The sequence below is a fragment of the Prunus mume genome, linkage group LG3, assembly GCF_029339155.1.
Source record: "Prunus mume cultivar Tortuosa linkage group LG3, ASM2933915v1, whole genome shotgun sequence".
In the NCBI taxonomy this organism is placed as follows: domain Eukaryota; kingdom Viridiplantae; phylum Streptophyta; class Magnoliopsida; order Rosales; family Rosaceae; genus Prunus; species Prunus mume.
The window spans coordinates 29,267,135-29,294,099 of record NC_142700.1 but is presented as its reverse complement, the minus strand read 5'-3'; the positions used below and the strand labels follow the sequence as shown (position 1 = coordinate 29,294,099).

Here is a 26,965-nt window from a genome sequence, read left to right as displayed (position 1 = left end):
TTGATCACAGGCAGCGTCTTTTCGTCACCTAAATGACTCCTCCCACCATATTATGATGTTCCCCAAGTTTTGAGCTCAATCCGATATTGATTGGTCCAAGAAATTGGACAATTCAGGTTCGCACGAAGTTCGTACTGTAAATGGAGCACTTGGTGTATTGCATAGTTTTAGCAACTAGATTTCACTCAAAACTCACCAAATGGCTCTTCCCACCATATTATGTTGTTCCCCAAGTTTTGGGTTCAATCTGATATCGATTGTTCCAAGAAATTGGACAATTCAGGTTCGTAAATGGAGTCGTTTGGTGTTTTGCATTGTTTTAGCGATTGGATTTTACTCAAAACTCCACAAATGACTCCTCCCGCCGTACTATGATGTTTCCCAAGTTTTGGGCTCGATCCGATATCGATTGGTCCAATAAATTGGACAACTCAGGTTCATACGAAGTTCGTTTTTCAATGGAGTGGTTGTTGTACTGCATAGTTTTAGCAATTGGATTTCACCCATAACTCACCAAATGACTTATCCGACCATATTATGATGTTGCCCAAGTTTTGGGCTCAATACGATATCAATTGGCCTAAGAAATTTGACAATTCAGGTACGTATGATTTTCGTTATGTAATGGAGTGATTGGTGTATTGGATAGTTTTAGCAATTAGATTTCACTTAAAACTCACAAAATGACTCCTCCCACGATATTATGATGCTCCCTAAGTTTTGGGTTCAATCCGATATCACGATTCCAAGAAATTAGACAATTCAGGTTCATACGAAGTGCGTACAATAAATGGAGCGGTTGTTGTATTGCATAGTTTTAGCGATTGGATTTCACTCAAAGCTCACCAAATGACTCCTCCCACCATATTATGATGTTCCCCAAGTTTTGGGCTTAATCTGATATCGAGTGGTCCAAGAAATTGGACAATTTAGGTTTGTACAAAGTTCGTTCTGTAATGAAGTGGTTGGTATATTGGATAGTTTTAGCAATCAGGTTTCGCTCAAAACTCACCAAATGTCTCCTCCTACCATGTTATGACGTTGCCCCAGTTCTGGGTCAATCCGATATCGATTGGCCCAAAAAATTGGCCTACTCACTTTCGTACGATTTTCGTTGTGTAATGGAGTGGTTGGCGTATTGCATAGTTTTAGGAGTTGGATTACACTCAAAACTCACCAAACGTCTCCTCCCATCATATTATGATGTTCCCTAAGTTTTGGGGTCAATCTGATATCGATTGGTCCAAGAAATTGGACAATTCAGGTTCATACGATTTTTGTTCTATAATTGTGTGGTTGGCGTATTGCACAATTTTAGCAATTGGATTTCACTCAAAAATCACCAAATTACTCTTCCCACCATATTACGATGTTCCCAAAGTTTTGGGCTTAATCCGATATCGATTGGTCCGAGAAATTGGGCAATTCAGTTTCATACGATTTTCATCCTATAATGGAGTAGTTGGCGTACTGCAAAGTTTTAGGTATTGGATTTCTCTCAAAACTCGCCTAAAGTCTCCTCCCACCATGTTATGACGTTGCCCAAGTTATGGGTCGATCCAACATCAATTGATCTAAAAAATTGGACAATTTAGGTTCGTACGATTTTCGTTCTATAATCGAGTGGTTGGCATATTGCATAGTTTTAGCAATTGGATTTCACTCAAAACTCACCAAATGTCTCCTCCAACCATATTATGATGTTCCCCAAGTTTTGGGCTCAATCTGATAACAATTGGTCCAAGAAATTAGACAATTCAGGTTCGTACCAAGTTCGATTTGTAAATAGAGTGGTTGGTGCATTGCATAGTTTTAGCAATTGGATTTCAGCCAAACCTCACTAAATGACTCCTCCCACTATACTATGACGTTGCCCAAGTTTTGGGCTCAATCCGAGATCTATTGGTCCAAGAAATTGGACAATTCAGGATCGTACGATTTTCATTTTGTAATGAAGTGGTTGGTGTATTGCATAGGTTTAGCATTTGGATTTCACTGAATACAAACCAAGTGACTCCTCCCACCATATTATGATGTTGCCTATGTTTTGGGCTCAATCCGATATTGATTGGTGTAAGAATTTGGACAATTCTGGTTTGTACGAAGTTCGTTCTAAAATGGAGTGGTTGGTGTATTGTATTGTTTTAATGATTTCACTCAAAGCTCACGAAATGACTTCTCCCCCCATATTATGATGTTGCCTAAGTTTTTAGCTCAATCTTATATCGATTGGTCCAACAAAATGGACAATTCAAGTTCGTACAAAGTTCCCTCTGTAATGGATTCATTGGTGTATTGCATAGTTTTAGAAGTTCGATTTCACTCAAAATTCATCAAATGACTCCTCCCACTGTATTATGATGTTATCCAAGTCTTGGTCTCAATCGGATATCGATTGGTCTAAGAAATTGGAGAATTCAAGTCCGTATGAAGTTTGTTTTGTAGTGGAGTGGTTGACGTATTGCATATGTTAAGCGGTTGGATTCCACTCAAAACTCACCAAATGACTCCTCCCGTCATATGATGACGTTGCCCAAGTATTGAGCTCAATCCGGTATCGGTTAGTCCAAGAAATTGGACAATTCAGGTTCGTACGAAGTTTGTTCTGCAATGGAGTGGTTGGTGTATTGCATATTTTTAGAGATTGGATTTCATTCAAAACTCACCAAATGACTCCTCCCACCACATTACGACATCGCCTAAATTTTGGGCTCAATCTGATATCGATTAGTCCAACAAAATGTTCAATTTAGGTTTATACAAAGTTTACTCTATAATGGAGTGGTTGGTGTATTGCATAGTTCTAGAGAATGGATTTCGTTCGAAGCTCAAAAAATGACTCCTCCCACCACATTATGATTTTGCCCAAGTTTTGGACTCAATCTGATATGGATTGGTCCAAGAAATTGGTCAATTCACGTTTGTTCAAAGGTCGTACTATAAATGGACTGATTGGTGTATTGCATAGTTTAGAGATTGGATTTCACTCAAAACTAACCAAATGACTCCTCCCACCATATTATGATGTTCCCCAAGTTTTAGGCTCAATCCGATATCGATTGGTCCAACAAAGTGGACAATTCAGGTTCGCACAGAGTTCGTTCTGTAATGGAGTGGTTGGTCTATTGCATAGTTTTAGCATTTGGATTTCACTCAAACCACAAAAAATGACTCCTCCCATCATATTATGATGTTGCCCACGTTTCGGGCTAAATCCGATATCGATTGGTCCAACAAAATGGACAACTCAGGTTCGTACGAAGTTCATTATGTAATGGAGTGGTTGGTATAGTACATAGCTTTAGGGATTGAATTTGCTCATGAAATGACTCCTCCCACCATATTGTGATGTTGCCTAAGTTTTAAGCTCAATCCAATAGCAATTGGTCTAAGAAATTAGACAATTCAGGTTCGTGCGAAGTTCGTTCTTTAATGGGGTAGTTGGTGCATTGCATAGTTTTAGCAGTTGTATTTTACTCAAAACTCTCAAACGACTCCTCCCACCGTATTATGATTGGATTTCACTCAAAGCTCATGAAATGACTCCTCCCACCATATTATGATGTTGCCCAAGTTTTGGGCTCAATCTGATATCGATTGGTCCAAGAAATTGGATAATTCAGGTTCGTACGAAGTTCGCTCCGTAAAAGGACTGGTTGGTGTATTGCATAGTTTCAGAGATTGGATTTCACTCAAAACTCACCAAATGACTTCTCCCACCATATTATGACATCGCCCAAGTTTTGGGCTCAATCCGATATCGATTAGTCCAACAAAATGGACAATTCAGGTTCGTACAAAGTTCGCTTTGTAATGGAGTGGTTGGTGGATTGCACAGTTTTAGAGATTGGATTTCTTTCAAAGCTCATGAAATGACTCCTCCCAAAATATTATGGCGTTGACTAAGTTTTGAGCTCAATCCGATATCGATTTGTCAAAGAAATTGGACCATTCATGTTCATTCGAACTTCGTATTGTAAAAGGACTAATTGGTGTATTGCGCAGTTTTAGAGGTTGAATTTCACTCAAAACTACTCCAATGACTCCTCCCACTGTATTATGTTGTTCCCCAAGTTTTGGGTTCAATCCGATATCGTTTGGTCCAAGAAAGTGGACAATTCAGGTTCGTACAGAGTTCGTTATGTAATGGAGAGGTTGGTGCATAGCATAATTTTAGCAATTGGATTTCACTCAAACCACACCAAATGACTCTTTCCACCATATTATAATGTTGGTCAAGTTTTGGGCTCAATTCGATATAGACTGGTCCAACAAAATGGACAACTCCGGTTCGTACAAAGTTCATTATGTAATGGAGTGGTTGGTATATTGCATAGTTTTAGAGATTGGATTTCGCTCAAAGCTCACGAAATGACTCCTCCCACCATATTATGATGTTGCCTAAGTTTTAGGCTCAATCCAATATTGATTGGTCGAAGAAATTGGACAATTCAGGTTTGTGCGAAGTTCGTTCTGTAATGGAGTAGTTGGTGTATTGTACAGTTTAGAGATTGGATTTCACTCAAAACTCACCAAATGACTCCTCCCATCATATTATGATGTTGCCCAAGTTTTGGACTCAATCCGTTACGGATTGGTCCAAGAAATTGGTCAATTCGCGTTCGTTCAAAGGTCGTACTGTAAACGGACTGGTTGGTGTATTGTATAGTTTAGAGATTGGATTTCACTCAAAACTAACCAAATGACTCCACCCACTATATTATGACATCGCCAAAGTTTTGTGCTCAATCTGATATTGATTGGTTCAACAAAATGGACAATTCAGGTTCGTACAAAGTTCTCTCTAAATGGACCGTTGTTGTATTGCACTTTAGAGATTAGATTTCGCTCGAAGCTCACGAAATGACTCCTCCCATCATATTATGATGTTCCCCAAGTTTTAGGCTCAATCTGATATTGATTGGTCCAACAAAGTGGACAATTTATGTTCGTACAGAGTTCATTCTGTAATGGAGTGGTTGGGGTATTCCATAGTTTTAGCAGTTCGATTTCACTCAAACCACATAAAATGACTCCTCCCACCATATCATGACATTGCCCATGTTTTGGGCTAAATTCGATATCGATTGGTCCATGAAATTGGACAATTTAGGTTATTGCGAAGTTCGTTCTGTAATGGAATAGGTGGTGTATTGCATAGTTTAGCAGTTGGATTACACTCAAAACACACCAAATGAGTCCTCCCAAAATATTATGATGTTATTCAAGTTTTTGGCTCAATCCGATATCAATTGGTCCAAGAAATTGGACAATTCAGGTTCGTACGATTTTCGTTCCTTAATGGAGTGGTTGGCGAATTGTATAGTTTTAACAGTTGGATTTCGCTCAAAACTCACCAAATGACTCCTACCACCATATTTTGATGTTGCTCAAGTTTTGGGCTCAATCCGATATCGATTGGTCCAACAAAATGGACAACTCAGGTTCGTACGAAGTTCGTTAAGTAATGGAGTGGTTGGTGTATTACATAGGTTTAGAGATTAGATTCACTCAAAGCTCACGAAATGACTCCTCCCATCATATTACAACATTGGCTAAGTTTTAAGCTCAATCCAATATTAATTGGTCGAAGAAATTGGACAATTTAGGTTCGTGCGAAGTTCGTTATGTAACGGAGTAGTTGGTCCATTGCATAGTTTTAGTGGTTCGATTTTACTCAAAGAACTCCAAATGACTCCTCCAACCATATTATGATATTATCCAAGTTTTGGGCTTAATCCGATATCGATTGGTCCAAGATATTTGACAATTCAGGTTCGTATGAAAGTTCGTTATGTAATGGAGTGGTTGGCGTATTGCATAGTTTAAGCAGTTGGATTCCACTCAAAACTCACCAAACGACTCCTCCCATCGTATTATGATGTTGCCCAAGTTTTGGGCTCAATCCAATGTTGATTGGTCCAAGAAATTGGACAATTCAGGTTAGTACGAAGTTCGTTCCGTAAATGGACAGGTTGGTGTATTGCATAGTTTTTGAGATTGGATTTCACTCAAAACTCACCAAACCACTTCTCCCACCATATTATGACATCGCCCATGTTTTGGGCACAATCCCATATCGATTGGTCCAACAAAATGGAGAATTCAGGTTTGTACAAAGTTCGCTCTGTAATGGAGTGGTTGGTGGATTGCATAGTTTTAGAGATTGGATTTCGCTCAAAATATTATGGCGTTGCCCATGTTTTGAGCCCAATCCGGTATCGATTGGTCCAAGAAATTGGACCATTTAGGTTCAATCGAAGTTCGTACTGTAAATGGAGTGGTTGGTACATTGCATAATTTTAGCAGTTGGATTTTACTCAAACCAAGCCAAATGACTCCTCCCACCATATTACAATGTTGCTCAAGTTTTGTCTCAATCCGATATCAATTGGTCCAAGAAATTGGACAATTTAGGTTCGTACGATTTTCATTCCTTAATGGAGTGGTTGGCATATTGCATAGTTGTAGCAGTTGGATTTCACTCAAAACACACCACATGGCTCCTCCCACCATATTATAATGTTGCTCAAGTTTTGGGCTCAATCCGATATAGATTGGTCCAACAAAATAGACAATTCAGGTTCATATGAAGTTCATTATGTAATGGGGTGATTGGTGTATTGCATAGTTTTAGAGATTGGATTTCGCACAAAGCTCACGTAATGACTCCTCCCACCATATTATGACGTTGCCTAAGTTTTAGGCTCAATCCAATATTGATTGGTCCAAGAAATTGGACAATTTAGGTTCTTGCGAAGTTCGTTCTGTAATGGAGTAGTTGGTGTATTGCATAGTTTTAGCAGTTGGAGTTCATTCAAAACTCACCAAATGACTCCTCCTACCATATTATGATGTTATCCAAGTTTGGGGCTCAATCTGATATCGATTGGTCCAAGAAATTGGACAATTCAGATTTGTACGAAGTTTGTTCTGTAATGGAGTGGTTGGTGTATTGCATAGTTTTAGCAATTGGATTTCACTTAAAAAAAAACTCCCCAAATGACTCCTCCTACCATATTACTATGTTCCCCAACTTTTGGGCTCAATCCGATATCAATTGGGCCAAGAAATTGGACAATTCAGGTTCGTACGAAGTTCATTTTTTAATGGAGTGGTTGGTTTATTGCATAGCTTCGGCGGTTGGATTTCACTCCAAACTCACCAAATAACTCCTCCCACCAGATTATGACATTGCCCAAGTTTTGGGCTCAATCCGATATCGATTGGTCCAACAAAGTGGCAATTCAGGTTCGTACAGAGTTCGTCATATAATGGAGTGGTTGATGTATTGCATAGTTTTAGCAATTGGATTTCACTCAAACCACACCAAATGACTCCTCCGGCCATATTCGGACGTTGCCCACGTTTTGGGTTAAATCCGATATCAATTGATCCACCGAAATGGACAACTTAAGTTCGTACGAAGTTAGTTATGTAATGGAGTGGTTGGTGTATTGCATAGTTTTAGAGATTGGATTTAGCTGAAAGCTTACGAAATGACTCCTCCCACCTTATTTTGACGTTGCCTAAGTTTTAAGCTTAATCCAATATCGATTGGTCCAAGAAATTGGACAATTCAGGTTCTTGCGAAGTTCGTTCTATAGTGGAGTAGTTGGTGTGTTCCATAGTTTTAGCAGTTGAATTTCACTCAAAACTCAGCAAATGACCCCTCCCACCATATTGTGATGTTATCCAAGTTTTAGGCTCAATCCGATATCAATTGGTCCAAGAAATTGGACAATTCAGGTTCGTACGAATTTCATTCTGTAATGGAGTGGTTGGTGTATTGCATAGTTTTAGCGATTGGATTTCACTAGAAAAAAACTCACCAAATGACTCCTCCCACCGTATTCCGTTGTTCCCCAAATTTTTGGGCTCAATCCGATATTGATTGGTCCGAGAAATTGGACAATTTAGGTTCGTATGAAGTTCGTTCTGTAATGGAGTGATTGGTGTATTGCATAGTTTTAGGAATTGGATTTCAGATATAAAAAAAAAACTCGCCAAATGACCCTTCCTACCAAATTATGTTGTTGCTCAAGTTTTGGGCTCAATCTGATATCGATTGGTCCAACAAAATGGACAGCTTAGGTTCGTATGAAGTTCGTTATGTGATGGAGTGATTGGTGTATTACATAGTTTTAGAGATTGGATTTCTCTCAAAGCTCACGAATGGACTCCACCCACCATATTATGACGTTGCCCAAGTTTTGAGCTCAATCCGATATCGATTGGTCTAAGAAATTGGACAATTCAAGTTCGTATGAAGTTCGTTCTGTAATGTACTGGTTGGTGTATTGCATAGTTTTAGAAATTGGATTTCACTCAAAACTCACTAAATAACTCCTCCCACCATATTATGATGTTCCCCAAGTTTTGGGCTCAATCCGATATCGATTGGTCCAAGAAAGTGGATAATTCAGGTTCATACGAAGTTCGTTCTGTAATGGAGTGGTTGGCATGTTGCATGGTTTTATCAATTGAATTTCGCTCAAAAGTCACCAAATGACTAGTATGCCAAGAAATGGCTTTAGCAACGGATAAAATCCATTGCCTATTACACATAAATACCGTGGTATTCAAGCCTGTTGTCAATTCCTATGTTATTGGCAACGGATATTCTCCATTGCTATTTGTCACTTACTACATTGGATTTTTGGTAAACTCAGATGCCTAAATGATTTTCGAGTGCCAAAAAAAGGTTGACTTCTGACGCCTAAACCCGAAACAGCATCAGTAGTTTCAAAAGGGAGGAGGCTAAAGAGGTCTAACATCATCAGTAGTTTTAAAAGGGATGAGGCTAAAGAGGTCTAACAACATCAGTGATATCTATTATGCTGATGCATATTATCAATTACAACATCGTAGAAACAAATAATGGTGTTGTGAATTATGTTATACATCGTCGCTTTTTTTATTTTGTGGACGTGAAAAGCCTCCAATAGTGTTGGTTGTGACATAAATGTTGATGCTACTTCTCGTTTTAGGCATCAGTGATAATATATGTCTAGTTGTTGTTTTTATCTTTCAACTTCAATTATTTCTGGAAAACTGAAGTTGTTATAAACAATAGGCATCATTTATGTAAGGAAAGGGTAGGTATTTTGCTTGTTTCACATCACACTTTACTTAGTTACTGTAATAGTATTTAAGAAAGGCCTCAATTCCAAATCATGATGTGTTGCCATTGCTCTTAAAAAAAACATTATATAAACAGTAATTTAAATATATCCGTAATTGTCTATATATATATATATATAAGCAAAATACTTGAATGATCCATACTTGTCACATCTAAATCACAAATTTACCAGCCCTACACCATAAATTATCCATACTTGTCTATGCATAAGCAAAATACTAGCTAGAAAGACATGTAAAATGAAGGAATGTTTAGCTTAATCAAAAAGTCATTCTAGGACATGACTTGCCAATTCTTCTCGCACCTCATCCAATTCCATTTGGGTGTATGTGTCCTTCCTTCTAGCTCTATACTGGAAAAAAAAAACATAAGATATGCAAATTTACGAAATCATATTGGTGAACAAGAAAATCTAATTTGTCAATCAATCTAATTAGATAACAAGAAGTCATTAATTGGATCCCACTTCATGTTTAAACTAGCTATTAAATGTTCATGTGATGGGGTAGAGAGTTGGACAAGCACAACTAGCATTTTTTCTCAATTGACACAGACCTAACTACCAAAAAAACAGAGGCACATTGCTGTGAAAAAAAATTACACAAGGTTCATATTAACACAGACCCAACCACCAAAAAAACAGAAGTTGCAAAGTTCCATAAGTACCTTATTTCGAAATTCAAGGGAGGAATCTTTACAAATGTCCTTCATGTATCTCATCACAAAATACCCACATGACTTGCCATCGCTTTGTTTAGGAGCACCTACATTTTTACACAACAATTCAGCATTTAGTTAGTTAGGTTCCTTAAAATTAATCTTACAATGTTTGTGAAATACAAGCATACCGAAAGTAGAATCCACATCGGTAATTTATGAGGTCGTCTCCCAATTTGGGCATTGAAAGCTTTGATCCCACTTTAACAGATAAATAACACTTGTTATAGACCGTAAGCCAAATGCAAAAAATTTACATATTAAGGAAATAACTAAGAGGATCCAATGTCCCCTACTGTTAATTCAAAACATATTAGTAATACTCAAAAATTCCTTGTAAAAACAAAAAAAAAAACTACTTTACTTACCCAGGATTATATGGAATCAAAAAGATGCTGTCAATGCTCGTTTGTTTCAAACATTTCTTAATGTAATCCGACCTCAAATTCCCATCTCTTGGATCATGTGTGGTACGTGTTCGGTCCATAAATCCAATCACTTGATCCCTTTGTTGGCTTTTTACCAAGCGAAACAAATAGCTGCCAACCATTTTTCATAGTTACTAACTAAATGAGACCCAATATTAATAGCCAATATGAGAAACAGAAAATTATAAAACATCAAGTTACTATCACCTAATATAAGCCGTTATTATAGCTTGTCCTATTTCTCTCATTTCAGCGAATGCGATAACTTGTTCTTGAAAGATGTACACAATCTTTTTCACACCAAATATGTCCTCATCAATATTTGTGGAGATAGTCTGACCTTTGGACATCACTTGATGTGCGTATGCATATAAAACCTTGCAAGACTTTGGCATATAGACTTGAATAAAGTCTTTGCTAATTTTTCCTTTGTAGTTTCCCTCTTCTTCTACAATTATTGCATAAAGCAGAAGGTTATATATATAAATATATACAATTACATACATATTAGTTAGAATAAAACATAACAAGCTTAAAGAAAAGAAGTTTACCACTTTATCACCAAAGACAATAAGATCTTGAGGCCAAGCTACTTGCGATCCAATGGCATCCCCAACCGTTTCTAACACTGTTTTCACAGGGGATTGGTAGTTGAGAATCTCCCTTAGTGCACAATTCACAGCTACTCTTATGTTCCCCTCTCCCAAAGGAACATTATGAACCAGCTGGTTTGGCACATCAATCTCAACTATTGTTCCACTTGCAACAAGGTTTGCCTTTTCGCCGAAAGCCATTTTGCATTCTTTCCCCTAATATGCATATAAAAGACAAGTCACAAATATAATACAAGCTTCTGCAAGCATTTATATCAATTAAGTAGAAGATGGAGTCAAAGAAAGAGATCATAGAGGCCTAGGAAAAAACCAGAGGCCTAGGAAGCTTCACAGTTAATATTCACGAGCTTGGCTTACAAATTAATTAAGTAAGAGATTGTGGGTGGTCTATTTAATTGTAGAATCTAATGTCATTGCCTTATTGGGTAAATGAGAATGAAGAATATAAACCTTTTTATAATTAGTCAAACACTCAGTGTCAACAAGCAATTCATAACATTAAGATCACGAACAAACAAATAAATGAAAAAGGAGAGCAATGATGAATCATTACACCAACCTGCACAAAACGAACAACCTTTATTTCCAGTGAATTGGTCAAAAAGTTCAGTTATTATGGCCATGAAATTCATATAAATCTTATTCTAATCAGTAATTTTGTGTGTAAATATTTAGAGCAAGTATATCAAAGTAAATGAAATATCAACATTACCTTCATAAACTCAGTTTCAGTTTGCTCCACCACATCCTCACAACCTTCTTCACCACAAATTTCTTTTTCACCCTCCTCAAGTTTTCTTTTTATGTTTGTTGATGCTTTCTCGGATAAGATGGGAGATGGATGTATATTTGGGGATTGGAGAGATGTGTTATTAGGAACTTGAGGGTTAATCACCACCTTTAGCATCTCGATTTGGTTTTGAAGAGCTTGTTGCGCAGCTTCATGCCTTTTTTGTTGCTCTTCCATCATCTTTCTTGTCTCCATTATCAAAGAATCTTGTTGTTCCAACATTACCTTCGAGACACACTCCATCTTCTTCCTAGGAACTTTGAAATATGCATTTGGCTTCACATTACCTCCCACACCCCTCACCCTTCCAGCATGTTCAGGGGTCCCTAAAGCCATTGACAAAACATCATTACTCCCAGATCTGGTTAAAGTGCCTTCTTCTTTCTCCTTCATCAAGTTATCCTGAAACCATTATCAACAAAAAGAAGGTGATCACAATCAACATCATAGACATGTTTCTGTAATTTTTATTGTCAACAAAAGATACCATAAATTAACCAATTAATTAGTACTTACAATCTTTTCAGCCATTAAAGCTACCTCCTCATCAACTATCTTCCCATTTTTATCTTTACGTGCATACTTCCATAAAAGAGCTCTGTCAATTTCCTCACCCTTCTCCACTGCATTCTTCTCATACTAATTAAGATTGATCAAATTTAGCATAGGGCAATACACAAATAAGAGTCCAAAAATAGTTTCTTCTCTTACACTTACCAAGTCTTCGACCACAACAAGATACCTTTTACGGCCTGTTTTGTGATGATATTTACATTTACTTTGCCTTTCCTTTTGGGCTTCATGGATTTCCTACAATATAAGTATAAGACTAGAAGTTTATATGTCATATTTATCCAAAAAAATCATTGTTTTAAATGAAAAATGACAAGTTTGTATGTCAGCATACCTACCATTTAGTACTTAATCTTGAGGTTACAAAAGTTTGCCAATCCGATAACTCAATGAAGTCATACATGTCAGGAGGCTGCCTCAATGCTTGTTGGTCATTTCTATATGGTAGTATGTGGTACCTCTTTAAGTTAGACTTGAATTGCCGCCACTTGTTACAAGCTGATTGCAATATCCCCGTTTTGCTTTCGGGTGGCAATTCAAATATTGCCTGCATAAAATAAATAAAGATGTTCAGTTTAGGCAAATTACAATAGAAAACTAAAAAAAACCTATAAAAGCATCAACTAATTAGTATTACTGTAATTTCTGTCCACACTTTCTCTTTCAACTGGTCATCCACATCACTCCAAGCATTGATGGTAATGGGGATAAAGGTTCGAGCTACTACACCTGTGTCTGAAGCCAATTGTTTACCCGCTTGACCACTTGCTTCTCCTTTGGAGTTAAACAGAACTTTTATCGTTTTCCCTTTATGTTTCTTTATTTGAATTTGATTCACTTATGTTGGACCACGCTTCCTTTTACCTTCACTATTTGATGTACTAGTTGTTTGTGATGTACTCCCTTCATTTGATTCAGCTATATCTGAAACGACCCGACCTAAATTCCACTTTGAGATCCGGTCGAATCCTGCTTAAAATTGACATCCGGTAACTATGGGTCGAATCGACCAAAATACCGAAAACAGAACATAAACCCCGAGCCCCTAACTTGTGGCTGCGCCGATAATCGTAGGGTGCCTACGCACTCTTATCGAGGATCAAGCCACACGTAGTTCTTTTCTTTGTTCCTCGCCTGAATCGAACTGTAAAACTGCTCTAGGGCTGACCATTCTGGAGTATCCGGGACTCCGTTTTACGATCCGTAACTACTATACGATCCTGGGAAAGTTTAGATTAACATACTTGGAATTAACTATGATCTAACGGTTCAAACGTATTGAACCCGGAAATCGCACAGTAGGCGAGACCCGTTCGGGGTTCAAACGATATCCGAATTAAGATCCGTGAAATCCTACGCGCTCGTGAGGTTCTAGGACTGACTTTGGTCTCCACCCTCACAAGACGCGCGCCACGCGCCGGCGGCGCGTGATGCCTAAAGCGATAACGCTTCGCCGGAAAATCTCAACATCTGGGCTCAAGACTCCTATCCTAGGTAAAACACCCTATTTGGAACCACTTTTGTTCTTGGACCTACCCCAAAAACTGACCGGAAGTGGCCGAAACAGTGACCCGAAAACCTGCTGAAATCTAGCTCGTAAATCGAGCTATCTACGCTAGAGATTTCTGAAATCCTACCCAACCAGCAGCTAGAGCATGAAAAATAGCTAGAAATCCATACCTCACTCGTCCGATTTGGTGGCCGGACGACGGAGAACGAAAGCTTGGAAGTTTTGTCAAAAACCGTCCAGCACCGCCTGTTTCGCCGCTTTTTTCGGCGACTATGGCGGCGGATCGAGGTGGCGAAGGGCTGGGTTGGAAGAGGGAAGTTTGGTGGTTCGTTTGGCACTGTTCTTGCCTGAATCGGAGGTCGGAGCTGAGAGAAAACAGCTCCCAAAGTCGGCTGGTCGCGCTCAATGAGGAGAACAAAACTGGGTTTATAAAATCTGAACTTCGAAATATTTACGGTTATGCCACTGAACTTCTTTTGATCGTAACTCCTTCGTTACAATTCCGATTTGAGTCCACTACATGTCTACGAACTCGTTTCGTCGCGCTCTACGCAATAGTACAACTAAAATCCCCAAATTCCTTCCCGGTCAAAAAGTCAACTTTTAAACTAATAACATATTCTAGGGGTATTTTAGTCTTTTTCTCAAATAAATTAATAATTAAATATTAATTTTGGGTTTGGGTTATTACAATCTACCCCCCTTACAAAAATTTCGTCCTCGAAATTTTACTTACCCTTCACTGGAGGGGTGAGGGTACTGGACATACCACTGCTATTTGGGTTCTCAAGTCTGCTCTTCTAGTACTACACTCACCACTTGCAACTCAATAACTGTATCTATAAGGCAATCAATAAAATCTGAGGGCCACACATTTATATTTGAATACCTGAGTGGCTTAAGAAAATATATAAAAACTCTCTGAAATCTTTGGTAATAATCTGAATTCATTAAATCTAGAACTCACTGCTATTACTCTGATATTTAACTAAAATCCCTTCTTCCTCTCGAAAGTGTCACACTGGCTAATGCTGGCCATAAAAGACTAATTTGCCCTTTTTAATTGAAATTATCTGAAATTCAAGTGTGACTTCTACCAAAATTGCAGAATCTCCTTGTAAACTGAACATTTCCCAAAAATATTCGCCTCAGAAACAAGGATATATATATATATATATATATATATATAACTCATCTGCCAGCATGCATTAAATCATATCCAAGCAATCAAACATCATAATATTTTGGCATCAAGCCACAACAATTCAAATAATTCGATCTACTAATGAAATTCATGTCAACTTTTAGATTAGCAATGATACTCTGACAATCTCAAACATCCTGACTCATGCATTCTTACTTATGCACGACTTATCAAATAGTAATTCTGCTGAAAAACATTGAATGTAAAACTCATCATGTTCTATAATCCTAGCTGGACTCAGGAGACATCTGTTTGCCCGCTTTTGCGTTTACTCCTATGATGGAAGGGCAAAGTTCCCCACTGCCTTGAGAACCATAGACTGGTCAACAAGTCGCTTTCTTTGGTATCTGAGCGTGCACACGCTAGTAATAAAAATTCTAGCAGACTTAGTCTGGAATGGATAACTTGCGCCCCAAGTTACTGATTTCTTAAACAAACGATTGTGAATTTGGGTGAGGAATATCTCCCAAGTAAGTTCTTTTCTTGCCTCAGACTGGTGAGGACTTTAACAATTTATCTCAGTATAAAGAGGTTGTTCTGGCCAGAATGGTTGATGAAATTTAAGCTGTTTTTAGGCGGAACTGCCTTTTACAAAACTATAAAAATAGATATCAATGCTAAAAGATAAAAAGATAGCTGGATCTCCATTTCTGCCTGGATGGGAGGCTCATATGGGACTGAATGGAATGTATTGGACTGGACCGTTGACAACTCTGATTGCCCGATTTTCAACTACAAATCGATACCAAAGGTTGATTATGGCAGAGCTTTAATGTACCTTAAGCTTTGTGAGGCTTCGAGTGGGCGAATGCGGCTTCTTCATCTGAAAGGCGTATTCTTGAGGACGTCGGTGAGCTAGAGACTGCACGTGAAATTTGTTGAGGTTTTCCATTTTTGGAGAGAACTCAAGCTCTACCTATCTTGGTTTCTTGAACCAAATTTGTAACGAGAAAAATCTCGTTCTGAATGACTTATTTCTTAAGTCTGAGCCTTGGGAATTCTGATTTGAAGCTGGTTTTACTTGAAATTCAAGTTGGCTTGTTGGTTGATTTTGAACTTGTCTTTTGACAGTTTTTCTTTGTGTAGGATCTTTGTTTGATTGGGTGATGATTTTTTTGTTGTTATTGTGTGTGTCTACCCTGCTCACTCCTTCTTGTATTTATAGTAAACTGTTTTTCTGGAGTAGGGTGATTCTGTTTATTTATTGGGCGGCAAAGATATCTCCCCCTTTTTTCTTTTTTAATGGAAAGAAAGAAAATAGGATTTCTTCAGTTTTGGCAGATAGGCTCTCAAATAGGCAATCACTTCCCTGATTTTCTTGAAAAGGAACCTAATCTCTTTCCCAATTTCAACTGCCCCTTGTGAGATTTTACCCGTGATGGTTAGTTTGACTTCTTTTCTAGACAGCTCCCTGCTTTCCTGCTTATCCTTCTCTGAGATTGTAACTTGCTTATCTCCTTGGGAGAATTACCTTCTCTGTAAAGACAGAAGAAAAATCTCGGAATATACATATATATACGTAAGAGGGATTTGATCTTCAGTTTTTTTCAGAATCAACTTGATGTCATGAACCCTTCAATCACTTCTTCTATGACAGTTGCCATTGCTGACTTTTCTTTATCCCAGAGATGTCAGGATAACTTACTTAATGTAAGGATCAACTTCAGCTGTATTATCCAAGACAATTTAATGTGCTTGGTCCAATTTTTCGTGGGGCACAGATTCTATAGATGGACATGATAAAGATGTACTAGCATTTGCTAAATGCAAGCGTGGTGTAGGAACCCCAATTGCACTTAAATCAGCCATGAACTATGAGCAAAACTCCACAGATTCTTCCACAAGAATGCATTCAACGATACAACCTTCCGGATACACACGACTGTGTACATAACCCTTTAATACCTTCATGTACCTTTCAAAAGGGTACATCCATCTATAGAAAACTGGTCCATACAAACGAACCTCTCTAATAAGATGCCCCGTTAGATGGACCATAACATCAAAGAATGATGGAGGAAAGAATTGTTCCAGCAAGCACAATGTAGCCACAAGATCCGATTGTATCTTATCTAGCGTAGGTACATCCACCACTTTCTAACATAAATCATTGAAGAAGAAGCAAAACCTCATTATTGCATATCTAACATGCTTGGGCAGCACACCACGTATTACAACCGGTAGCAATTGTTGCATCAATATGTGGCAGTCATGTGACTTAAGACCAACTAGTTTCAACTCTTTCATGCATACAAGGTTTCTTAGGTTCGAAGAGTGACCTTCAGGCACTTTTACACTCATCAATGCCTTGCACATAGATATTTTCTCCTTTTTATTCAATGTACACATTCTGGAGGCAAAAAAGTTCTCTTCTCGCCAACTTGTGGTGCCAAACTTGTTCTTACCCCCAATTTAACGAGATCTTTACACTGCTACCCCATCTTTCGTTTTTCCGAGAATGTTCAACAATGTACCGAAAATACTCTCGCATACATAATTCTCGATGTGCATAACATTGAGGCAATGTCGAACATACAACGATTTCCAATAAGGAAGGTCAAAGAAAATTGATCTCTTCTTATAACACTTAGTACAACCATCATCTTTCCACTTCCCAATTCTCTTCCCCCACTCATAGTTTATGGCCTCAACTTCTTTCCATACTTGTTCCCCGGTTAAAGGTTTTGGTGCCGGGTCAAGTTCTTCCTTACCATTAAAATCTTCACTTAATTTTCTATAAGCATGATAACGAGATAAGAATCTTCGGTGTCCGGTGAATGCCATTTTATTTCCATGTTCCAACCTTTCCGCATATGTCTTCTCACCGCAATTTGGACATGCATAATATCCTTTCGTAGTGCACCCGGACAGATTACCATAAGCTGGAAAATCATTGATTGTCCACAAAAGTACAAATCTTAAGGTGAAGGACTGTTGTCGGAAAGCATCATAGACTCCCTCCACACCATCCCACAATGTTCTTAAATCCTCAGCCAATGGTTCCAAGTACACATCTATATCATTGCCAAGTTGTCTAGGGCCAGAAATCAATAACGTTAAAATCATAAACTTCCTCTTCATGCACAGCTCCGGAGGAAGGTTATATGTGACCAAAATTACTGGCCAACAACTATATCTACTACTAAGAGAACTGTGTGGGTTTATCCCATCTGATGAACGGGCTAACCTAAGGTTTCTAGGCTCACTTGCAAAATCTGGCCACATATGATCAACCATCTTCCACGATGGTGAATCAGCTGGATGACGCAATCGACCATCTTTTATTCGACTTTCATCATGCCAAGTTAAAATTTTAGAAGTTTCAAATGACTTAAACATTCTTTTGAACCTTGGGATAGAAGGAAAGTACCATAAAACCTTCACCAGGACCCCTTTCTTCTCCACATTCTTCTTTGTCACCTTCTATCGTGAGAGGCCACATTTAGGGCAGGTTGTCAAATCGTGATACTTATTACTATATAAAATGCAATCATTGTAGCATGCATGTATCTTCTCATACTTCAATCCCAAGGCATTCAATGTCTTCTTTGTTCATACATACATGATGATAGCTCTTGACCAATTGGAAGCAAATCTCCAACTTCAATAAGCATATCGGAGAAACAATTGTCCGTCATGCCATGCCTTGCTTTAAGATTGTACGACTTAACCAATCCCGACAACTTGGTGTGCTTATGACACCCAGGATAAAGAGGTTTTTCTGCTTCTTCCACAAACTTCCTAAATTTGTTCAGGTTTTCAATAAAGTGTTCATGTGCACCTTCGCACATATCAATTGTCTCATCCACCACATCACGTTCAAGATATGGTTCTTGATTTACACTTTCACTTCCATTTGATTCAATAGGTTGGCATATCCAATCCTTATAGGTTTGGTCAACCCCATTGAAATACAAATGCTCCCTTATCTCTGGCATTGAAATACAAATGCTCCCTTATTGAAATACAAATGCTCTAATAGTAAACTTTCTTGTATTCCCACATCTCTGGCATGGACAATGAATCGCCTATGATCAATAGCATTTGCTAACGCTATCCTTAGAAATTCTTCAACCCCAGCTTCATACTCTTTGCTTCTTCTATCTTCATGCATCCAAGATTTATCCATTTCCCTTTAACTAGTCCATTTCATAAACACAAAAAAATTATAAACAACTTGCGTTCACATTTCAAATAATGAGGAAAGCTGCCTATTATATGAGAGCATCTCAAGTTGCTTGAGATAGGAGTAGCAAGGTATACTCGGTCATTTCTTTAATACTGCAAATAAAAAACAAATATGGCCAAACAATATATAAATTGAACCCTAACTAAATGAGTGTTTTAATGATGAATATCCAGTTTAAGCATGGCATGAAAAAAGTGCAAGAACTTGTAAATTTTGATGAAATACAAGTGTACTTACAAGATCAAAAGATCATTGCAGAAACAGATCTGATCCCTCTTTGACAACCCTGTAAATTAAGGCAAATACAAATTAACATATTATTTACAAAGTAAACACAAAAATTAAGGCAACTTGGACTAGAAAACTGTACAGTATTATCTACAAAGTAAACACAGAAATTGAAACTTAGTAAAAATAAAAATAAAAATCTAATCTACTAATAGAAGTTACAGCCACCTTCAGGTGTATTGAACATGTAAGGAATGTTTAACAACCCACCTTAAATTTGCAACTTCCAACAAACTACCCAAACTAATAAATGTTCTATCTTAGATAAAAGAACAATTCAAAACCTAAACTGACAAATTCTACTTAGAAAATAGCAAAACCACTTGTCAAACTTATTACATAACAAACTAAACACATGGACTGTAACAACCCGGTCCTTAATTAATATTTAATTATTAATTTATTCCAGTAAAAGACCATTATACCCCTAGAATATTTTAATGGTTTAAAAGTTGATTTTTTGACCGGAAAGGAGTTTGGGGATTTCAGTTATAGTTGCGTAGAGAGCAGCGAGATGAGTCCGTAAACACGTAGTGGGCTCAAATCGGAGTTGTAACGAAGGAGTTACGATCAAAAGAAGTTCAGTGGTATAACCGTAAATATTTGAAGTTTAGTTAGTTTTAAACCCGAATTTTCTGCATTTTGGGGGCTCGGGCAACCGACTTGGAGGTATTTTCTCTCAACTCCGATCCCCAATTCGAGCAAGACTAGTCCGTTAGAACCACCACACTTCCCTCTTCCAGCCCCAGCTCTTTGTGGCCCGATCCACCGCCGTAGTCGCTGTAAACAGCCAAGAAACGGTGGTGTCGGACGGTTTTTCATAAACTTTCGCCGGCTCGTTTTCCGTCATCCGGGAACCATTTCCGTGATCCAGGTATGGAAACTCATCTATTTCTCGAGCCCTAGCTGCTGGTTGGGTAGGATTTCAGAAATTTCTAGCGTAGATAACTCGATCTTGGATCCAAAATTTAGCCGGATTTCGAGTTGAGATTCCAAAGACCACTTCGGCCAGCTTTTGGTGTAGGTCCAAGAACAAAAGTGGCTCCAAATAGAGTGTTACACCTAGGGTAGGAGTCTTGAGCCGTGATTTGGAGTTTTTCCGGTGAAGCGTTATCGCTTAGGCACCATAAGTCGCGCGCGTGGGCAGCAGGTGGGAACCACAATCGTCCTAGAATAATCCCTTGGTCCTCAAGCGTATAAGATTTTGCAGATCTTATTTCAGATAACGTTGGACCTCGAACGGATCTCGCCTAGTGTGTGATTTCCGGGTTCAGAGGTTTGAACCGTTGGATCATAGTCATGTTCGATACGTTGATCTAAGTAATTCCGAGATTGTATAGTAGTTGAGATCATAAAACGGAGTCCCAGATACTCCAAGAATGTCAGCCCTAGAGCGAGGTTTAAAGATAAACAAACCATTGCAGATTGGATTTCACTCAAAACTCACCAAATGACTCCTCCCATCATATTATGATGTTGCCCAAGTTTTGGACTCAATCCGTTACGGATTGGTCCAAGAAATTGGTCAATTCGCGTTCGTTCAAAGGTCGTACTGTAAACGGACTGGTTGGTGTATTGTATAGTTTAGAGATTGGATTTCACTCAAAACTAACCAAATGACTCCACCCACTATATTATGACATCGCCAAAGTTTTGTGCTCAATCTGATATTGATTGGTTCAACAAAATGGACAATTCAGGTTCGTACAAAGTTCTCTCTGAAATGGACTGGTTGTTGTATTGCACAGTTTTAGAGATTAGATTTCGCTCGAAGCTCACGAAATGACTCCTCCCATCATATTATGATGTTCCCCAAGTTTTAGGCTCAATCTGATATTGATTGGTCCAACAAAGTGGACAATTTATGTTCGTACAGAGTTCATTCTGTAATGGAGTGGTTGGGGTATTCCATAGTTTTAGCAGTTCGATTTCACTCAAACCACATAAAATGACTCCTCCCACCATATCATGACATTGCCCATGTTTTGGGCTAAATTCGATATCGATTGGTCCATGAAATTGGACAATTTAGGTTATTGCGAAGTTCGTTCTGTAATGGAATAGGTGGTGTATTGCATAGTTTAGCAGTTGGATTACACTCAAAACACACCAAATGAGTCCTCCCAAAATATTATGATGTTATTCAAGTTTTTGGCTCAATCCGATATCAATTGGTCCAAGAAATTGGACAATTCAGGTTCGTACGATTTTCGTTCCTTAATGGAGTGGTTGGCGAATTGTATAGTTTTAACAGTTGGATTTCGCTCAAAACTCACCAAATGACTCCTACCACCATATTTTGATGTTGCTCAAGTTTTGGGCTCAATCCGATATCGATTGGTCCAACAAAATGGACAACTCAGGTTCGTACGAAGTTCGTTAAGTAATGGAGTGGTTGGTGTATTACATAGGTTTAGAGATTAGATTCACTCAAAGCTCACGAAATGACTCCTCCCATCATATTACAACATTGGCTAAGTTTTAAGCTCAATCCAATATTAATTGGTCGAAGAAATTGGACAATTTAGGTTCGTGCGAAGTTCGTTATGTAACGGAGTAGTTGGTGCATTGCATAGTTTTAGTGGTTCGATTTTACTCAAAGAACTCCAAATGACTCCTCCAACCATATTATGATATTATCCAAGTTTTGGGCTTAATCCGATATCGATTGGTCCAAGATATTTGACAATTCAGGTTCGTATGAAAGTTCGTTATGTAATGGAGTGGTTGGCGTATTGCATAGTTTAAGCAGTTGGATTCCACTCAAAACTCACCAAACGACTCCTCCCATCGTATTATGATGTTGCCCAAGTTTTGGGCTCAATCCAATGTTGATTGGTCCAAGAAATTGGACAATTCAGGTTAGTACGAAGTTCGTTCCGTAAATGGACAGGTTGGTGTATTGCATAGTTTTTGAGATTGGATTTCACTCAAAACTCACCAAACCACTTCTCCCACCATATTATGACATCGCCCATGTTTTGGGCACAATCCCATATCGATTGGTCCAACAAAATGGAGAATTCAGGTTTGTACAAAGTTCGCTCTGTAATGGAGTGGTTGGTGGATTGCATAGTTTTAGAGATTGGATTTCGCTCAAAATATTATGGCGTTGCCCATGTTTTGAGCCCAATCCGGTATCGATTGGTCCAAGAAATTGGACCATTTAGGTTCAATCGAAGTTCAGTCACTGTAAATGGAGTGGTTGGTACATTGCATAATTTTAGCAGTTGGATTTTACTCAAACCAAGCCAAATGACTCCTCCCACCATATTACAATGTTGCTCAAGTTTTGTCTCAATCCGATATCAATTGGTCCAAGAAATTGGACAATTTAGGTTCGTACGATTTTCATTCCTTAATGGAGTGGTTGGCATATTGCATAGTTGTAGCAGTTGGATTTCACTCAAAACACACCACATGGCTCCTCCCACCATATTATAATGTTGCTCAAGTTTTGGGCTCAATCCGATATAGATTGGTCCAACAAAATAGACAATTCAGGTTCATATGAAGTTCATTATGTAATGGGGTGATTGGTGTATTGCATAGTTTTAGAGATTGGATTTCGCACAAAGCTCACGTAATGACTCCTCCCACCATATTATGACGTTGCCTAAGTTTTAGGCTCAATCCAATATTGATTGGTCCAAGAAATTGGACAATTTAGGTTCTTGCGAAGTTCGTTCTGTAATGGAGTAGTTGGTGTATTGCATAGTTTTAGCAGTTGGAGTTCATTCAAAACTCACCAAATGACTCCTCCTACCATATTATGATGTTATCCAAGTTTGGGGCTCAATCTGATATCGATTGGTCCAAGAAATTGGACAATTCAGATTTGTACGAAGTTTGTTCTGTAATGGAGTGGTTGGTGTATTGCATAGTTTTAGCAATTGGATTTCACTTAAAAAAAAACTCCCCAAATGACTCCTCCTACCATATTACTATGTTCCCCAACTTTTGGGCTCAATCCGATATCAATTGGGCCAAGAAATTGGACAATTCAGGTTCGTACGAAGTTCATTTTTTAATGGAGTGGTTGGTTTATTGCATAGCTTCGGCGGTTGGATTTCACTCCAAACTCACCAAATAACTCCTCCCACCAGATTATGACATTGCCCAAGTTTTGGGCTCAATCCGATATCGATTGGTCCAACAAAGTGGCAATTCAGGTTCGTACAGAGTTCGTCATATAATGGAGTGGTTGATGTATTGCATAGTTTTAGCAATTGGATTTCACTCAAACCACACCAAATGACTCCTCCGGCCATATTCGGACGTTGCCCACGTTTTGGGTTAAATCCGATATCAATTGATCCACCGAAATGGACAACTTAAGTTCGTACGAAGTTAGTTATGTAATGGAGTGGTTGGTGTATTGCATAGTTTTAGAGATTGGATTTCGCTGAAAGCTTACGAAATGACTCCTCCCACCTTATTTTGACGTTGCCTAAGTTTTAAGCTTAATCCAATATCGATTGGTCCAAGAAATTGGACAATTCAGGTTCTTGCGAAGTTCGTTCTATAGTGGAGTAGTTGGTGTGTTCCATAGTTTTAGCAGTTGAATTTCACTCAAAACTCAGCAAATGACCCCTCCCACCATATTGTGATGTTATCCAAGTTTTAGGCTCAATCCGATATCAATTGGTCCAAGAAATTGGACAATTCAGGTTCGTACGAATTTCATTCTGTAATGGAGTGGTTGGTGTATTGCATAGTTTTAGCGATTGGATTTCACTAGAAAAAAACTCACCAAATGACTCCTCCCACCGTATTCCGTTGTTCCCCAAATTTTTGGGCTCAATCCGATATTGATTGGTCCGAGAAATTGGACAATTTAGGTTCGTATGAAGTTCGTTCTGTAATGGAGTGATTGGTGTATTGCATAGTTTTAGGAATTGGATTTCAGATATAAAAAAAAAACTCGCCAAATGACCCTTCCTACCAAATTATGTTGTTGCTCAAGTTTTGGGCTCAATCTGATATCGATTGGTCCAACAAAATGGACAGCTTAGGTTCGTATGAAGTTCGTTATGTGATGGAGTGATTGGTGTATTACATAGTTTTAGAGATTGGATTTCTCTCAAAGCTCACGAATGGACTCCACCCACCATATTATGACGTTGCCCAAGTTTTGAGCTCAATCCGATATCGATTGGTCTAAGAAATTGGACAATTCAAGTTCGTATGAAGTTCGTTCTGTAATGTACTGGTTGGTGTATTGCATAGTTTTAGAAATTGGATTTCACTCAAAACTCACTAAATAACTCCTCCCACCATATTATGATGTTCCCCAAGTTTTGGGCTCAATCCGATATCGATTGGTCCAAGAAAGTGGATAATTCAGGTTCATACGAAGTTCGTTCTGTAATGGAGTGGTTGGCATGTTGCATGGTTTTATCAATTGAATTTCGCTCAAAACTCACCAAATGACTAGTATGCCAAGAAATGGCTTTAGCAACGGATAAAATCCATTGCCTATTACACATAAATACCGTGGTATTCAAGCCTGTTGTCAATTCCTATGTTATTGGCAACGGATATTCTCCATTGCTATTTGTCACTTACTACATTGGATTTTTGGTAAACTCAGATGCCTAAATGATTTTCGAGTGCCAAAAAAAGGTTGACTTCTGACGCCTAAACCCGAAACAGCATCAGTAGTTTCAAAAGGGAGGAGGCTAAAGAGGTCTAACATCATCAGTAGTTTTAAAAGGGATGAGGCTAAAGAGGTCTAACAACATCAGTGATATCTATTATGCTGATGCATATTATCAATTACAACATCGTAGAAACAAATAATGGTGTTGTGAATTATGTTATACATCGTCGCTTTTTTTATTTTGTGGACGTGAAAAGCCTCCAATAGTGTTGGTTGTGACATAAATGTTGATGCTACTTCTCGTTTTAGGCATCAGTGATAATATATGTCTAGTTGTTGTTTTTATCTTTCAACTTCAATTATTTCTGGAAAACTGAAGTTGTTATAAACAATAGGCATCATTTATGTAAGGAAAGGGTAGGTATTTTGCTTGTTTCACATCACACTTTACTTAGTTACTGTAATAGTATTTAAGAAAGGCCTCAATTCCAAATCATGATGTGTTGCCATTGCTCTTAAAAAAAACATTATATAAACAGTAATTTAAATATATCCGTAATTGTCTATATATATATATATATAAGCAAAATACTTGAATGATCCATACTTGTCACATCTAAATCACAAATTTACCAGCCCTACACCATAAATTATCCATACTTGTCTATGCATAAGCAAAATACTAGCTAGAAAGACATGTAAAATGAAGGAATGTTTAGCTTAATCAAAAAGTCATTCTAGGACATGACTTGCCAATTCTTCTCGCACCTCATCCAATTCCATTTGGGTGTATGTGTCCTTCCTTCTAGCTCTATACTGGAAAAAAAAAACATAAGATATGCAAATTTACGAAATCATATTGGTGAACAAGAAAATCTAATTTGTCAATCAATCTAATTAGATAACAAGAAGTCATTAATTGGATCCCACTTCATGTTTAAACTAGCTATTAAATGTTCATGTGATGGGGTAGAGAGTTGGACAAGCACAACTAGCATTTTTTCTCAATTGACACAGACCTAACTACCAAAAAAACAGAGGCACATTGCTGTGAAAAAAAATTACACAAGGTTCATATTAACACAGACCCAACCACCAAAAAAACAGAAGTTGCAAAGTTCCATAAGTACCTTATTTCGAAATTCAAGGGAGGAATCTTTACAAATGTCCTTCATGTATCTCATCACAAAATACCCACATGACTTGCCATCGCTTTGTTTAGGAGCACCTACATTTTTACACAACAATTCAGCATTTAGTTAGTTAGGTTCCTTAAAATTAATCTTACAATGTTTGTGAAATACAAGCATACCGAAAGTAGAATCCACATCGGTAATTTATGAGGTCGTCTCCCAATTTGGGCATTGAAAGCTTTGATCCCACTTTAACAGATAAATAACACTTGTTATAGACCGTAAGCCAAATGCAAAAAATTTACATATTAAGGAAATAACTAAGAGGATCCAATGTCCCCTACTGTTAATTCAAAACATATTAGTAATACTCAAAAATTCCTTGTAAAAACAAAAAAAAAAACTACTTTACTTACCCAGGATTATATGGAATCAAAAAGATGCTGTCAATGCTCGTTTGTTTCAAACATTTCTTAATGTAATCCGACCTCAAATTCCCATCTCTTGGATCATGTGTGGTACGTGTTCGGTCCATAAATCCAATCACTTGATCCCTTTGTTGGCTTTTTACCAAGCGAAACAAATAGCTGCCAACCATTTTTCATAGTTACTAACTAAATGAGACCCAATATTAATAGCCAATATGAGAAACAGAAAATTATAAAACATCAAGTTACTATCACCTAATATAAGCCGTTATTATAGCTTGTCCTATTTCTCTCATTTCAGCGAATGCGATAACTTGTTCTTGAAAGATGTACACAATCTTTTT

General features: G+C 38.0%; 1 protein-coding gene and 1 pseudogene across 1 annotated transcript; both read right to left on the bottom strand.

The window, feature by feature from the left end:
* Nucleotides 1–9,251: 9,251 nt before the first annotated feature.
* LOC148919352 (uncharacterized) lies at nucleotides 9,252–13,438 on the bottom strand. Its single transcript, XM_089048851.1, has 8 exons — nucleotides 13,402–13,438; nucleotides 12,905–13,041; nucleotides 12,406–12,504; nucleotides 12,211–12,327; nucleotides 11,617–12,096; nucleotides 10,842–11,099; nucleotides 9,812–9,937; nucleotides 9,252–9,497 (listed from the first exon to the last, which is right to left on the bottom strand). Exons 1-8 carry the CDS (start codon nucleotides 13,436–13,438, stop codon nucleotides 9,414–9,416), a joined length of 1,338 nt encoding a protein of 445 aa, XP_088904977.1. The 3' UTR covers nucleotides 9,252–9,413.
* Nucleotides 13,439–16,667: 3,229 nt separating this feature from the next.
* Nucleotides 16,668–19,110, bottom strand: LOC148919351 (uncharacterized; annotated as a pseudogene).
* Nucleotides 19,111–26,965: the final 7,855 nt, after the last annotated feature.

What these genes read in the sequence shown, in the direction of transcription:
- LOC148919352 (XM_089048851.1), bottom strand. Translation starts at nt 13,438, where the DNA reads ATGGTCAGCCCTAGAGCAGTTTTACAGTTCGATTCAG. An exon ending in AAGTGTGGACAGAAATTACA is followed by an intron (nt 12,505 to 12,904) that starts GTAATACTAATT and finishes CTTATATTGTAG; the next exon opens with GAAATCCATGAAGCCCAAAA. An exon ending in CTTTAATGGCTGAAAAGATT is followed by an intron (nt 12,097 to 12,210) that starts GTAAGTACTAAT and finishes TAATGGTTTCAG; the next exon opens with GATAACTTGATGAAGGAGAA.